Source organism: Chroicocephalus ridibundus, chromosome 1 (genome assembly GCF_963924245.1).
Source record: "Chroicocephalus ridibundus chromosome 1, bChrRid1.1, whole genome shotgun sequence".
NCBI classification, from domain to species: Eukaryota; Metazoa; Chordata; class Aves; order Charadriiformes; family Laridae; genus Chroicocephalus; species Chroicocephalus ridibundus.
The window spans coordinates 147,285,865-147,303,000 of NC_086284.1; the positions used below are offsets into that span (position 1 = coordinate 147,285,865).

Below are 17,136 nucleotides of genomic sequence, written 5' to 3' on the forward strand. Positions count from 1 at the left end.
AAATACCTGCTGCACTGAACAGGAATTTAGAAGAATGATGGGATTGGGAAAAGAGAAGCCTTCAGCCTCCTGACAGTGGCCTCTGCTGCAGTGTGCAAGTGCTCTCTCTGTACCACCATTGCAGGAAGGGTATAAAATCAGTATCTGAGTACCATGACTGTCCCAAGATGGGACAAGGCATTCGACATGGTCTCCCACAGCATCCTCATAGGGAAGCTTAGGAAGAGTGGGTTAGATAAATGGACAGTAAGGTGGATAGAGAACTGGTTGAAAGACAGAGCTCAGAGGGTAGTGATTAGGGACACAGAGTCCAGTTGGAGGTCAGTGACGAGTAGTGTTCCCCAGGGGTCAGTACTGGGTCCAGTCCTCTTCAATATATTCATCAATGACCTGGATGAGGGGACAGAGTGCACCCTCAGCAAGTTTGCCCATGACACAAAGCTGGGGGGGGGGTGGCTGACACACCAGAAGGCTGTGCCGCCATACAGAGGGACCTAGACAGGCTGGAGATTTGGGCAGAGAGGAACCCTATGAAATTCAACAAGGGCAAGTGTAGGGTGCTGCACCTGGGGAGGAATAACCCCACACATCAGTACAGGTTGGGGGCTGACCTGCTGGAGAGCAGCTCAGCTGAAAGAGACCTGGGAGTCCTGGTGGACAACAGGATGACCATCAGCCAACAATGTGCCCTTGTGGCCAAGAAGACCAATGGCATCCTGGGGTGCAGAGTGTGGCCAGCAGGTCAAGGAAGGTCATCCTCCCCCTCTACTCTGCCTTGGTGAGGCCACATCTGGAGTACCGTGTCCAGTTCTGGGCTCCCCAGTTCAAGAAGGACAGGGACCTGCTGGAGAGGGTGCAGCAAAGGGCTACCAAGATGATTAGGGGTCTGGAACACCTCTCTTATGAAGAAAGGCTGAGGGATTTGGGTCTCTTCAGTCTGGAAAAAAGACAACTGAGGGAGGACCATAACAACACTTATAAATACTTAAAGGGTGGGTGTCAGGGGGATGGGGGATGTCAGGGGCCAGGCTCTTTTCAGTGGTCCCTGGCGACAGGACAAGAGGTAACGGGCACAAACTTGAGCACAGGAAGTTCCACCTAAACATAAGAAGGAACTTCTCTCCTTTGAGGGTGGCAGAGCACTGGAACAGGCTGCCCAGAGAGGTGGTGGAGTCTCCATCTCTAGAGACATTCCAAACCCGCCTGGACGCGTTCCTGTGCAACCTGCTCTAGGTGACCCTGCTGTGGCAGGGGGGTTGGACTAGATCATCTCCAGAGGTCCCTTCCAACCCTATGATTCTATGATTCTAAGATATCCTTAGCAAAAAAGGTCGGAAGTACTAACTTTGAGTATAGATGCCTTGAAACTGGAGTTCTGTCCACATCAAAAAGCTCTGACCAACGCCAAAAAGCTTTTACATTTTCTCCCTGAAATGGTTTCAAAATAGCAGTAAAGCTGCTCTCTGAAGTTCAATCCAGTAAGAAAATTTACGATTCTTTCTAGAACCACAAGGTGGCACAGTAAATGTTTGTAAAATACTTTGACCATGAGAAGAAATGTATTTTAAAAAGTAAGGTATTACAGACTTTTTAGATAAAGCCTAATTTTTGGCCAGAATTAACCCTTATTAATAATGGAATTATAGCCTCAACACACAGCTATTCTATTTTCGTTTTGCTCTTTTCCTATTCTGAGCTTTTCTTCTTTTTCCCCACCCAGTAACAAAATCATTTCATGTTACAGGTTCTGACAGATTGGGGACTAAGTTTCTTGACAAGTCTGATCTCTAGTGTCTTCAGAAGCCTTTATCACATAAGTATATGACATAAACAAAAGCATTAGATTCATAGTTTGACTCTGACATTATTGCAATAAAGTCACCAAGATCTATCTTCCAAAATGGCAACAGAACAAAGCCTTCAGTTACTATAAAGGGAAGGTGCCTCAGGTTCATATATTTTCACAAATAATCACATTGAGGTGCAAAAAAGCTTTCTTTAATAAAAATTTAGAAACATTGATTTTTTTTTTTAAAGGAAACATCACTTACTGTTCGCCAAGGATCAAGATAATCAGAATCTACTGCTATGCGCATGAAACTATAAAAATTCTCATTTTACTTAAATAGAAAAAGATATGAAATGCTAACAGATCCAGAAAAACATTGAGAAATCGAATTCCCTCTGACATGCAAGCTGTGCACATCCTGAGACAAGTGTTCATCTAATTTAATTTCAAAAGAAAATGTGCAATAGGAAAATGTGAGTAAAAGGGTAAATAAGCAAAATACATGCAATATTTCTCAAAAAACCCTCTTCAATATAACTTTTAAATGTAAAAAATACTTTGCATCAGTTATGATGATCATCTAGTAAATACCATTAATTATTTCCCAACAATGACTTATAATTAGCTTTTAACATAGTTAGGTCATTTAATTCACACTGGAAAATGAACAAGGGTGGAAATGGCAAGCACACAGATGTTCTGCAATACGGTATTCAAGCAACAAGCTAACTGCTATAAACCTTCACTTTCTGTGTACTTTATGCTGAAGATATATCCTGTCCCTCCATCTGTAGTGAAGTTTATCCAACATGCCAGGAAGGCACACCCCAAGTGACTTCAGAAAAAGTATATTCTTTTAGTAAACACATGATAATTGGAAAAGTATGTTTGGGTCTTTTTCTTTTAGTATGCATTTTACAGTACTATTTTAAATACCATGTGAAGATTTTTTTCCACTTGTCACAAGTTCTATGGAAGGCGTTCTGCCAAACACTAGGCTAAACTACTATGCCAGAAATTTCCTCATGCCAGAAATAAGGTAAAAACTGCCAGAAGAATAGCTTTCCAGCTCCCAAGGCTAAAATTATTACAAATTTCTGAACACAGCTTACAGAAATGAAGATTGTAAGAAGCAGATTACATCTCAAGCAATATTGTTTTACTTTTAAATTAGCAAATCTTACCATGAATGGTATCATAAATTGGAAACCATCCTGAAATAACTGTAGCTGCTTCACTGTAGAGCAAAGGATCAATATCTATGTACACTTTGCCAATGGCATCATTAGCACTGTAGGTATCATGATCAAGAACTGTGATCTGGAGAGGCTCATCTTGCAGCTCTTCATCATCTACCTAGAAACAAACGTTAACATGGAAACTGAGTAATTTTAAAAAAATACAGGGAAACACTGCTGAAAAACAAATGCAAGAAAGAGGAGAGTTAGTTATGTACAGTGACCTGACACGGATAAATCTGTAATTTCAATTTCCAGCATCTAAACAACATATTCACTTATTTTCATTCTACCCTTCACTGACTGGTGAGATCCTGGAACCAGAGTTATCACGGGGAGAAGAACAGAAAAGCAGTGATTACCCATTTTAAAATTCCACATGATTTGTTTTAAGTCACATTCCTTAGATTGTCTACCCATCTCCACAATACAAACTTTTCATTAAAAAAATGAAAATTTAAGATAAAGCATCTCAGAGGAATATTATGCTCTGAAGTTATGATTATTGGTGCGCTCGCCCTTCCAAACTGGTCAGTGGCTTAAAAGACAACAAGACATTTTATGTATCTCACTGTATAAATTCAATAATTTCAAACATGTACTCTCCTAAATAAATGCTATAATCCATCTGCAGATGCCTCAACTGTTTTTTATGACATACAAAGACGGACATTCTGCAACTTTTTGTGATGAATGTCACAAACCAAGAATCAGGTTTGCTAAACGTAATGGGATGACTCATGGAAGCGTCTGCAAAATTGTAACACGTAGTCTTGCAAGAAGATCAAACTACACACACACGCTTATGATGTCTTAAGCAGTTAGTGTTTTTCCACTCTTTGAAATGTGGAATGCTACCCCCACCCCCCACCCCGCCCCAATGCTCCTGCTTGGCTCTTTTCTTTCCCAAATCCATTTTGCCATGCAAAAAGATAGAATTTTGAGAGTTCTGTTATTGTCAAAAAAACTATTTCTGTATGAACACAGTTAACCATCCACACAGATCAGCTCTTTCCCCTCCCCCAAAACAATGACGCCAGAAACTGAAAGATAAAAAAAGAAAACTGACTGAATTTCAACACCACAGTACTTTCTTAGTCAACACGCATTGATGATTAAGAGATGCTCTTAATCAAGTATTCTGTGTTGATTAATAAACTGCCTAACCGATTTTGCATTTGCTCTAAAATTTTTCTAACATTACCAGCTATTACATCACTCACTACATGTACATATATTTACAACCACATTTACATTGTGATATTATCTTAGAACACTATAAATTAACCAGTGACATATACTGAAGTGTTTTAACAATTATTTTATTCTGAATACCATTACATATTTTTTTTAAAGCAATAAAAAATGCAGTAACAAATAAAATCAGTAAACACTTGGTTCAGGGCATAATGTCAAAGGACATCAATGAATTAGATCCTGGAAAGCAAAAAGCAACTACAGGAAAATGCTGAGTGCCCTCATTAGTATTTAAAAAAAATGGGAAAAGAAAGTGGCTGATAATTCTTGACCAAGCTCTTTATTTTGAAATTTTCTTAGGGGAATTCTCCATTTTCTTCTTTGTCAAACACATTATTTTTGCAACCGAAAGTAACAGTTCAAATACCAATTAACTTCCTTTACTCAAAATTACCCCTTTAAAAAAATACAAGAATATCCATACTGGTATCTGAAAGCCTAATCTATAGTGCTATTTTCCCCCCACTTTCACCTCTGTCTTGGTTTTTTTAATATTACCCAGAATAACATTTGAGTTGGATCCAATCTGGCAAGCTTTTATCTTTACAAACAGTCCTAATAAGCCAACGAGACATCTTTAGCAAACAAGATCTAACTGTAGATAGGTTTGCTGAAAAGGCTTCATGTGTATTTAAACAGAAATACACTTCACTCCTCAAAACTCATTTTCTGCCCAAAATAAAATTATTTTTATTAAGGGCATCTAAACCAGAGCGTCTATATAGATACAGGCAAACTCTTAAAAAATACTTACTTCAAATTTGAACCACTCAGAATTCCACTGAGGATTAAGAGATTTCGGATACACATCTGTCTTAAATGTTGTATTTCCAAATTTTACCTAAAAATACAAGCATTCAATTATTATTAATAAGTATTAATAAATACATTTAGAAACTTATTAAATCTACAGATGAAAATAACTTCACATACGTATTTCAATAATATCAACAAATAATTTTCTTTTCAGTGAGTGGCTTTTTTTTTTTTTTTTTTTTTTTAAATCGATCCACGTGTATTAGTAACTTTCCATGTATCACAACAATTCCAATAAATCTCTCTCCCACTATTAAAATTGTTTCTTTTCCTCCTCAATCAATTGACAGGTAAAAATATTACTTATATCGGCTATTCAAAGTCACTTGGTATACTCTCTTTGCCTTCTGTTTAGAAAAGGCTGTAAGCACAATTGATCTAAATATTGCTAGTTCATGCCCTATTATTGTTCTCTCTAGGGTTTCTTAATCATCTTTATTGACAATTTATACATGAAATATGGAAATAAAATGGTAGCATTGGTAAAGTTATTTCTTAAATTTAAGAAATCTCCCCAGATACACACCAGGAAATAACTGAAATCATCTCCATGAACTGCAATCTTGATATGCTGGACACATACCATTAAATGCAGAGCAGCAAGGGGGAAGCACCTTATCGGTTTCAAATCTATTCTTAAAATATAGAAAATTCCAGAATGCACACAGGCAAAAAGGTTACAGGGACTACATATCTATATACATACCACTGTATACATCACTGTAACCTCTAGTTTTTGAAAATTAAATATTCTCCATGCTTCTATTGATTAATGCACCTTCAACCACTTAATAGCCTATTTCAGGAATCTCCATTTGGTCTCCACAGAAGTCTATTTCAGGATGACTCCATTTGCTTTTGTTTGGGTTTTGTGTGTGTGTGTTTGTTTTAAAAAGTGAAACTGAAATTCTGTGATGCTCTGTACATCAAGAAACCATGCTGCACAATGCAGGAGACTTTATTTTACTGCAGCTTTCATTCCAATCCATTTACAAACACTTGAAGTTCTCTGAATATTGCCTCTCAAAATAATTAGTACTTCAACTCATACCAAGTATCTGATGGTACTTACAAACACACAGAGTTACGTCTTTCAATTAATTCAATATTCTTAAGAAAATAACGAATGTGCAGATGTAAGATAAATACTGTAGTTAAAGACAGTTGTGGTCTTTGAACACTGTTTTCTTTTAAAAAGTCAAAATGGATTTTGGAGACTAAACTTAGGCTTAGCTTTTGAAAACCGTATAGCAATTTTTTAGACACTTTTGATCAAGAAAATATTTAATAAACACTTTATACGTTTCAGTAATATGGTGATTATTTTGCATAGGTGCATACCACAGCTCTGAAGAGATTCTGCACTTGCTTAAGTACACCCAGTTAATTTGAAAAGCCTTAAACGCTGTAGATCTGGACTGTAAGTTCACACTGAGCTCTGTATATATAAATGTACTTACCTCAGTCAACAGAACTCCCTACAGTATTTGTGACCAAAGAAACAAATTAAAAAAACAAACAACCCAAAAAATGGTGGGGCCCACTATTTGATTCAATGAAAAGTAATTATTTTTTGAAAATAAACTACTGCAAAGCAAGCTTTGAAGTTAAAAATCCAGAGTGGTACGAAAACACAGGACTACACAACCTTAGCGTAAAAAAAAAATCAAAAGGTGGATGCAGCCTAAGCACACACAGAAAACTAACAGCACTGCCACTTAGAATGTGTATTCATTACACGAAGCAATATAATAAAGCGATACTGACACTACTTTTAACTGAGCTACTTTATATGCCAGAAGCTGCCAAGACGCAACAGCCCAGAGCTCCACCCAACCTATTTTCACATGTTATCTAGGGAGTAAATTAGTTCCCTTGGAGCCCCAGGCAGCTATAACTGAATTTCTCCAGTAGTCAAGCTAGTTCATTAAAGCTAGTAGAGATAATCAAGCAATACACTGCTGTCCGCTGTACAAATTTAGAAACACAATTACAGAAGAAATTGTGCTAATTTGCTGCAGATCATACTTGCTGGCAAGGTCCAAGTTATGCATAACCTGAGCCAAGTAAGAGCTTTTATGATTTTCTTTTGTAATTCTAGATTTATATTACAAAATGTAACAAAGAAGTTAAAGGCTAGAATCAACTAGTGCATTAACATTACTTCAGCTTCTCATTTTTATTTAAGTTAAAATGTTTTGTAAAGGTTTTCAGCAAGCTTACGCTGAAGAATAAAACAACGGTTTCAAGCTCAATTTATTTTGACACGGCTCACCTGCTGTTTTGCCTACTCCACATGTGGAAAGGGTAGTTCCCACAGTCTTGCTAAGTAACAGTTCTAAAACCAAGGCCTCATCGACGTATTCCTTTAGCCTTATTTATGCCAAGACATTTATGAAACTGCACCTTAACCCAACTGAGCAAACTGATCTTTCTGAAAAATTTTATTTTCCTTTTTTGCTAAAGTAGTCTTTAACCAGGTGAATTTCTAAATCTATTTTGCTACACAGCTACTCAGACAGTGGGGTTGGCACACATGGAGCAGGGTTGGGAACAAGTGACAAACAGGAGAGAAGAGCCGTTTCTCCTCAAGGCAGCATAAAAACAGGCCAAATGAAACTCATTAGAGAACTGTATTTCCTATTCCTGTTTCCCCTGTCTCCTAGTAGCACGCATCACATAGCTGTAGGCTACCTATTAATCAAATTTAAAATTACAAGAGAAATGTTTATAAATTAAAAACTGACTGATGAAACATCTGAAAGCAAACACTGAAATATTAAGTTAATATTTCATTATAATAATGTCATTCATGTACTAAGATAGAACTGTGTACTATTTCAGCTCCATTGAAAAGCACATGAGAAATATATTTTCCCTTTATTTCCAATTTACTACCCCACTAAGCAACGTACTTAAGCGTCTAATGTCAATCAAATTGTTAAGCACCAAGCCAAACCAGGCCTTATACACCCAAAATCTATTTTGATATTAATATCATGAGACTTTTCAATTTATATAGTTCTAGAAAGACATTCTGTCTTTGCACCTTACTTCCAGTATTGCTCCAACCTCAGTTACTGTTTGCAGTAAAAGCATGCATACATACATAGCATTCCATTTTAAACACCTCTTCGCTTTTTCCAAGAGTGTGATTTCTGAACCTATGGAATGTTACTGAAACGTTCTAAGTTATTCATATTGGAAATAACGAATCATCAAACAGAAGGATCACATCAACTTATTTTACAATCCCTTCCTTGGAAACGCCCTATATATTACCTGTTAACTACATGACTGCAAAGAAGGCAGAGGTTACACACTTTTGGAAAAATTGAGTGATTTAAACGTGTAAGCAGTATTTAATAATCGTCTAATAAAAATCCTCTTCAAAAATACTTCATATATTCAGAGATACTAGTGACCTAAACATGCTTTTGCAACCTCTCCATCCTGCTTCCAACCCATCTATCGAATCCTGAAATGGATTCCATTTGGCTGCCTTATCAACAAGGGCCGTTCACTAACAACCTTCAGCCAAGAGAGGCTGAAAAAGAACGGAATATTTCCAAAACGCCATCCAAATACCGCACGGCCGTCAGCTAAAAATCACAACCAAGGGTAAACCAGACACTGCTTCAGAAACACCCCCGCCAACACGGGCTCAGGCTGCTCCTCGCCATCTCTGCAGCCCCTCTGGGGGGCACGCTCGCCCCCCTGGCCCCGGCCGGGGCTGGCCCACTCTCCGCCTCTCCGGACGAGCCCAGAGGCACGAAACGCGTCCCGGGGCGGGGCTGCCGAGGGGAGCGCCGGACGGCAGCGGCCCGGGTAGCCCTCCGCGACAGCATACCCGACCGCGCCGGCACCTGCCACCCCAGCGCGGCCGCGGTAGGTCCGTCTCCCCCCTTCCCACCCTCGCCCGCCCGGGAGGGTCCGCGGTGGGGCCCAGCAGGTGCCTCAGCCCCCACCCACCAGGTGCCTCAGCCCCCGCCCTCCCCCCCTTCCCCGGGGCGCAGCGCTCCTCCTCTCCCGCAAACCTCCACAAAGGCGTCGGTCAGGTCGCTGGCACGGTCCATCACCGGCAAATGGCGCCCTGCCACGATTTTGACCTTCAGCTTCCCCGGCATCTTCCTCCACCTCCCCCCGCCTGCAGGGAGAAAACAACAGCGCGCGGCCCATGAAGCGGCACGGCACGGCACGGCACGGCACGGCACGGCACGGCACGCGGGGGGGGGAGGGGGCGGTGCGCCGCGGCGGGGGAGCCGCCGCGCATGCGCCGCGGCAAGCAACGGTCTGCGGCTGCCCGCCTATCCCTGCGGCCGTTGCGGCGGCGGGCCCGGGCAGCGGCGGTAGGGAACGGTAGCTGGGCGCATGTGCTACTGACCGGGTCACCGCGGTAAGCGGCCGGCGAAGCGGGCGTAGGCAGCGGGGACGGGGAGCCGGCGGTCATCCGACACACCACCCCCCCACACCCCACCCCCGGCTCTGAGCGGCGCTGCCCCGGGGCGTCCCGCCCCACCGCCAAGATGGCGCTGCGGGCACGGAGACCCTGCTGGAAGTCGAACGCCGACTCGTCGATGGGTTCGGCGCTAGCGCTGTGGCGGCGCTTCTAAGGGAAGTCAGGGCGCTGGACCGCCGAGTCATCGATGCCCGGGACTGCGGTTCCGGCCGCGGGCGGCCCGGGGCACCGGTGGGACGGGACGCGACGGGACGGGGCTGGCTCCATCCCGCTGGCAGCCGGGATGGGGCAGCGTCGCGCCTCGACACACATCCGGCCTTGTGTCTGCGGCGGCCGAGCCCAGTGTCGTGCTAGGCGCGCCCAGCCCTCGGGCTGAACCGCAGACTGCCGGCGGGTGGCTCGGGCCTGCTCTGCCTCGGGCCTTTCCTGGGGAACGAGCTGATGCAGCCTCGGGCTTGAGGGCCCGTCGAAGGGGCGGTGTGGATCATGAGTGCATCTCCAGGCACTCGAGGGGAGAGTCCTGGAAAGGATTTAAACCAAACCCCGTGGGTTTGGGGGGTTTTTTCTTAATCAAAGACAAATATTTGCAGTACTTGAGGGATTATGAATAGATTAAATGGAATTTAGTTATCAGAAATAGGATTTGATATGGTTCTTGTAGCCAGGTTTTGACTTTTTGATGCCTGAAAAGCTCTTTGTTTAGGAAATAGCGCTGTGGAAGCTCGGGGCGAGCCAAAGGAGCGGGGCTGGCCGGGAGTTGCATCAAGTGTGTGCCCACGGGAGCGTGGAACCAGGCTGTGTGAGAATCTGTGGGTCATGGGTTGTACCGCTGGCGTGCTTGGGAACAGGACTACAAAAGAACCCTTGTGTTTTGATTAAGCAGTCCCCAGGTGTTGAGCCAAATAGTAGATCTGGTTGGATTATTTTCCCTTCCTTCTAATCTTACAAAAAGACTAAATAATGTTATGGGCTGGAATGTGATACTGCAAACACAAACCATATGAACAAAATACAGTAGTGTGTGGCACAGCAAATTAATGTGTAGAAGGTCGTTGGCTATCTGTCTTCCAGTTAGCTGCGTTTAGTCTCATTAATACAGCACTTCCTCTCTTTAGCTTCCTGTAACGTTATCTTTGGAACAGTTCATACTGTTGCTAGTATTCATCATATCCGAGTAAATGATAAACAGGCTGGATGCATTTTTCTTCCTCATCCATCCTTGTTTGAGTGGCATGAAACTGCTCCCAAGGCAGGATAGCAGTGAAGAGCAAAGACCCAGGAAGGGAATCAAAATCAGAAAACACGCTACTAATGTTAGGGTTTTAGTTTAGACCACAAACATGCTTTTTGAGTGGAGTCTCCTGATCTCACCTGCTTAAATGCTCATTTGGCTCACATAATCGAGCAGTTACAGAGAATATGAACAGAATATTTCATTTGGATAAGACTAAACTGAAAAGTGTAAGCTAGCAACACACCGAATACGTTCTAGCTGTTTAAGGGCGTTTGGGCTGTCACGGCAAATTAAAGCTAGTATGAAATTAAACCCCCTGAATTGCATATGGTGTGGGTGCTAGGTCCTCAGCACTGTTTCACCCTAAAGATAGGCCATTGATCCACTACATTACTTGTTAACATAGCCATTCCTGTGTCTTAACATCCCTATTAGAGTAGAAAACTACTAGCAGAAGATGGGACTACAAAAAAAAAAAAAAAAAAACATTGTGTTGCCCATGTTAGATACAGCATTGTTTAGCCTTCACTAATTGATGGGGTACTGCTTTATAGCCCAAGATTTAGGGCATGTAAAAGAAGTTCTCGACTACAAACAAGTAAAAACAATGTAAACTTTGTCATACATTCTTTTTTTTTTTCTTTGCTTCTTTTGCTAGCTAAATTACTATGCAACGATAATTAGGAAATGCTGTGTGGTTGCTGCAATTTTACAGCATATTTTGTGACACACAGAAAATTTTTTTTAACTTCCAAGGACATGAATCCTTGAAAAAAAAATTCTTTAATTTGGAAGAGGGATTTCTAGCCCATTGAACAAAAGATTGAAACTGCCTTATACATTATAAGTAAAAGGATACAAATGTAGTTTAGTTCTGTCTCTTTAGAGATGGGTAGGTGGCTCTACCAAACATGTTTGCTATGCCAGGGTCTTCCTAAATGCCTCTTTAGCCACTGAACACACCAAACAAAACTCTGGAGCTCTTATTGTTCACTGAAGATTGGACGATTTTCCTGACTAATGACCAGTTAATACATACAGCAAATACCTGGCTAAATGTACATGCAGTAGCTACAATTTGCGACAATCCTTGAACAGTTTGAGCATTATTGTACCAGATGCTTGCTCATAGGGAAATGTTTCAGAGAACATTTAACACGGTAAGCTCTTCCGTAAGCTCTTCCGGGCAGGTTCCAGGCAGCAGTCCTGACTCTTAAAGACCTCTCTACCCAGACAATCCGCCTCAGTGCTTCTTATTCTCAAACTTTTTAAAAAAGATTTTTTTCTGAAGTTAAAACTGGGGAGGGGGGGTGGCGTGATGAAATACAAATCTGTTCTTGTCTTATCCACTGAACCTAGAGAACAGATGATCCCTTTAGAAATATTAAAAGTCTTTTACTGGATTAGCCTGGTAATAACTGGTACATATTCTTTTAGGTAAACTTTTTGTTTAATGTATGGCATCTGTGCCAAGAGGGTCCATGGGTTAACTACCTACCTGCTTTGGAAAATTTATCTCCTTTTTATTTTGAATTTACATATCGATTTCACTTGTGGACTTCCATCTCTTACGTTATGAGAGAAGGAAGAATTGTTCCCTTTATTCATGCAAAGTTTGTTATGGATTTTTTTTTTAATGAACTTACCATCTAACTTTTTTTTTTTTAATTGACATGTTTGAAGTAAGTAACTTTAATTTTTCCATTCTTCCATCATAGGTATTTTTTCATTCCTCTGAACATTCTTTTTAATTCCGCCTGAAGACTCCCTGAACAGGCCATGTTTTTTCTTCAAGTGTAGTATTTCCAACAGGAAATAAAGTTCCAGAGAAGTTTTACCAGTGTTGCCTAGTGAACATCTCCCTCTCTGTGGGATTATGAAATACAGGGATTAACGCAATGCCTATTTCTTTCTCAAAAAATTTCTGTCTAAGGATACAGCTTTTCAATGGCAGTTTTTAGTAGTCAAAGGACTGGAAAAGAAAAACACCTGTTTTGGAGAACCACTTCAAATCTGTTTCTTAGATTCTTGGAAAGATCAGTTAGATATGATTTACTGCATTAAGAAACCTGTTTGTGTATTGTATCTGTTTTAGGACTGAGGACTTTCTATACTGGCAAAATGAGACTTGTGACTTGTCTTTCCACAAATTAGCATGTTGCTTAAGACATTTCATGGCAATAGTATTCCAGTGCGGTAGGGCCAGCAGGGGTTTACGGGAAGTGAAAGGTAGGAGGGACTCAGCTGAAAGTTTAGGCAAAGCACTAGAATATATAAACTATTTGAGGCATATAAAATAGTATTAATTTCCCTCTGTTTTAGGCAAACTATGTTCAATATAATGGATATATGTGAAACTAAATCTATAGTATGTATTTTCTCAGTAATATGCATGCCAGCAGTCTACAGAAAATACTGAGGTCTGTTTTCATCATTAAAAAAAAAAGAGATAGGACATCTGACTTTGCAGTTTAGTATCCACTTTGTTTCTTGCCCGTTTTTTTCCCTTCTGCTTAAAATTGATGTTTTTAGCAGGTTGTGACAACAGAAGTCATGTTTCAGCAAGATAACAAGTGTGATATGCTTAAAGAACAGTGTTCTCTTATTTTGAGCAGGTATTGACGTGTATTAAATGGCATTCTAACACAATTATACAAGCAAGAATATTGCTAATTACAATATTAAAGACATCTTGTGTGGAACAATGAGTGTCATAAAAATAGGAGAGTTTTGTGTGGGGAAGCTGGGAGACTTTGCCGTCTAAATGTAAAGATCCCTTCTTTTCCAGTTTTAAGTATGATAGGATTTTGTGTTGTATTTTGTTTTATGCTTAACCATGTGGAAAAGTGCTTTTTGATTATATTGCATTGAGATGATTTGAACGAAAATGAATGAAAAAGGGTTTTTTGGTTTTTTTAGTTTGTTGAAACACACCAAAGAGACTTGATATCTGCTTTTACTTATTAGCATTCACAGAAGATTGTAACTGCAGTTACTGTGATAAGTAGTCTTTGAAACAGGAGTCTTTGTCAGCTGTTACCAACAAAGAAAACTCTGCAGCGTGAGTTTTTGGTTTCTGGAAAAATCCTGGTATTTCTTTGTAAAACTACATTTTTCAAAACAATCTGGCTGAAATCTACAGGAAACCAACCCAAAAATATTTTTAATAATGCTCAGAGAGACCCTATATCCATAGACATATATGTACATACATCCATATAGATATATATATATACACGTCCTTAGTAAAGGACCACTATATCCCGGGAAAAAAAAACCCAACAACTTCCTCTCTGACTATGTGTGCTGTGCTGTGTGCCCGCTACAAGGATTTAGACAAGGGCAAAATCCTGATCACTACTATTTATTATGGCCTGCGTGTATTTGATTTGGCATTGCAACCCCCAGTACCTCTCGTTAGATTAAAAGATGTGGAGTGAAATCCTGTCTCAATAAAATCAGTAAGGTGAAACTCTCTCACTGAAATGAAGAGATGGGTTTTATTATGAACTCCTGGGGGGTACAAGGCTTCATTACTGAGGTTTCTGATTTACGCTGAAGGAGCTCAATGTAGTTAGCCTGTTTAAATAGGAGGTTAAGAGCAGTATTAATGTCCATTACTATCTACATGAGCAAATTCCTGCTACCATAAGGGTCTCTAATATAGCAGGCATGATAAGGAGAGGATGGAAGTTTGAGCAGGACAAATTAAAACTCAAAATATGTAGACATGACTAAAGGAAATGTGAGTTATCATTGAGCAAGTTGTCAAAGATAGGCATTTTTTTAATTGCCTGTAATCTTGAATCACTGGGGGCACTTAGAATCTCTGGTTCCATCACCAAGACTGCATTTTTTTGCTGGCCTGTGATTGAGAAGAAAAAAAGAAAAGGCCCATGGCCTTGCCAAGATACGCACTACATGAAGCAGGAAGGTGACTGTGGGCAGGCTTTGGTCCTCCATGACTGTCACCCTGTGACATCACTGTATGTGATATGAGTAATGGTAAACATGGGTGGTTTACTTCTGTCCTGAATCTATTCAAAGTCGTTCCCAGGCTAACGGAACTAATTGAGCTGACGCTGGTGATAGATGGTAATATAGTCTATTCTTTTATATTATATAGGAACCAAGTACGGAACTTATTTGGAGACAGCATCTTGGAATCAATTGTTGAAGTAAAACATTGTCAGGGAATTCAAATACTGTACTGGTGATACAACAGATAGTCAGATACAGATAAATGTGCTAATATCTTACAATATGTATGAAAAAAAGCTTATCCAATGAAAACTCTGTAATTCCGATGATGTTCTAAAATATTATTCCCATGCAGGTCTAGTCAATTGAATAAAACCTGGCTGTCCTTTGAGGAAAAACAGAAGCCAAGAATTATTCTCAAGGCTTACGTTAAGAGGGTAAAAATAAGGCCCAATACGTCTTAGACCTAAAATTATATTTTTTAATTGTTTTTGTATACTTGTTTTCTGGATATCAAATGAAGTATTTTCTTTGGAAACGAGATCCCAACACTTCATATTCTTTTGAATGTGACATCTTTCCAATGGTCTACTCAAATCAATCTTCTGTTGACATCAGCAATTCGGGATTCGTAAGCAGTTCATCAGAACAGAGCACCATCAGAATATTCCGTTTCATGCTATTATTGCTGTATGAAGGTCTCAATTTCCATATAGACTTAAAAGAAATTGGAGAAAATAAATGTTCGCTAACACGGGAATGTACGCAATTACCTGCTAGGGGAATCAAACAACTGGATCTGATGTCATGTTCTCAGCTAGTAATTGGATATCATTTATCTTTCTTACAGTTCTGTGAGGGAAATAACATTGCGTATGACTTTGTGCGTTTTATGAGCAATGAGTGGCAATGGCGTAATTGGGATATCAGTTCACAGATTGCAGCAGAATCCTGTGTACAAGTGCTCTAGCAAAGATATTTAGTTACAAGCAGTACAATAATAATAGCTATTCAGAGTGCTTCACGCTTACAAAGCCCTAGTTAATTAGTCAACACCTAGTTAATAATTTAATTAAATGTAATTGTCAGCAGAAGTATTTATATCATTAGAAGATAATTAGCCCTTCAGTGACACTTTAAACGTTTCTGCCCTTCTTCCTTTTAAGGGCTGAGACAAAGAAAGGAAATATTTAACTGTGATTGTAATATGTATTAGACTTACACAGTTATTAAAATGGTTGTATTTGCTGGGGTTTTTTTATTCTGCTTAACATTGTTGATATTTTCTCTTCCTTTTTCCTGTATGAATGTAATAAGTAAATCATTTTTTTCAGGTCCCATCCCAACACATGGAAATATTAATGAATGTGTATGTTTATATATTGAAATTGCTGTCAGGATCAAAGATCAGCATCCTGAAATTTGGAAGTTGATTAATGCTTATTAAAGCTGTGGGCCTTATAGTTTGTCTCATCAACAGCTATGGCACAGGCAGTACATACAGACTGCTCAGCAAGTCAGTCTGCGTCTCGAAGGAGACTATTTTAAGTATAGTAACTGCATAAACTATCTATAGAGTAGTCTTCAAGATCCTTCACAAGATATGCGAGTTATTTCCTGGTGCATTAGAGAGATTAAATTGGATTACAATCAAAACAGTAAATCTTTGTATTCTAAAACATGGAGTGAATGCAGTTCTTAATAGCCATGTGATACTTTTGCTTCTTGTGTTCCATTTGGAATAGACGTGATGATGTGAGTTATTAAACATTAAAGTCTTTAATGTATAGACAATAAAAACACATTAATGAAGCAAACCACTGAGTTTTGTTTTTCATCAGCATGTAATGCCTTATGTTCAGCTTCTTACAAAAGCGGAATGCAGGCTTATGTCTACACAGTGATACTCATTTGCTGTCAACACGTGATACAGAGGGGTTCCCGTTGTTTTATTTTAAGAGTTTAACTCTCTTGCCGAGCCAGAGGTGACAGAAGAGACTCATGATCTGAGTTCTGTCTCCTCCCTGAGCAGATAGGAAGCAGAAAAACTAGGATCCTCAGTCCGGCTGGTAAAATTAGAAGCTTAAGCTACAAAGCAAAAGTAATATCCTTATAATGCACTTTCCATCACCATTCAATTTGTTGTGAAAAGTATGTGCTACTGCTGCAGAAAATGTCAGTCAAGCTCAGCTTAGCAAAGTGGTCATGGCATATCACGTGAATAAAGTAGGGGGAGCTGTGATTGCTGTGAGATGAAGGACTTCACAAACTAGATTAGAAAAACTCTCCCTCCAGGCGCACGGTGATGGGGAAAAAGGTGAACAAATAGAAGAAACTGTCCTCCTCTTATCAGAGCTCTCAG

The 17,136-nt window shown here is 40.0% G+C and overlaps 1 protein-coding gene across 22 annotated transcripts in view; it reads right to left on the minus strand.

Annotated features, from left to right (window-relative positions):
* Window positions 1–16,576, minus strand: part of C2CD5 (C2 calcium dependent domain containing 5) — a 76,660-nt gene extending 60,084 nt beyond the window's left edge. For 8 of the 22 annotated variants that reach the window (XM_063357965.1, XM_063357944.1, XM_063357927.1 and 5 more), the window contains exons 1-3: window positions 9,138–9,353; window positions 5,039–5,125; window positions 2,974–3,145 (exon numbers count right to left, since the gene is read on the minus strand). In XM_063357965.1, coding sequence (XP_063214035.1) covers window positions 2,974–3,145; window positions 5,039–5,125; window positions 9,138–9,227 — 349 coding nt within the window. In that variant the 5' untranslated portion in view covers window positions 9,228–9,353. Of the gene's footprint in view, window positions 1–2,973; window positions 3,146–5,038; window positions 5,126–9,137; window positions 9,360–9,484 lie in introns of those variants that run through there. The other 14 variants (XM_063357880.1, XM_063357863.1, XM_063357853.1 and 11 more) reach the window with 6 other exon arrangements.
* Window positions 16,577–17,136: the final 560 nt, after the last annotated feature.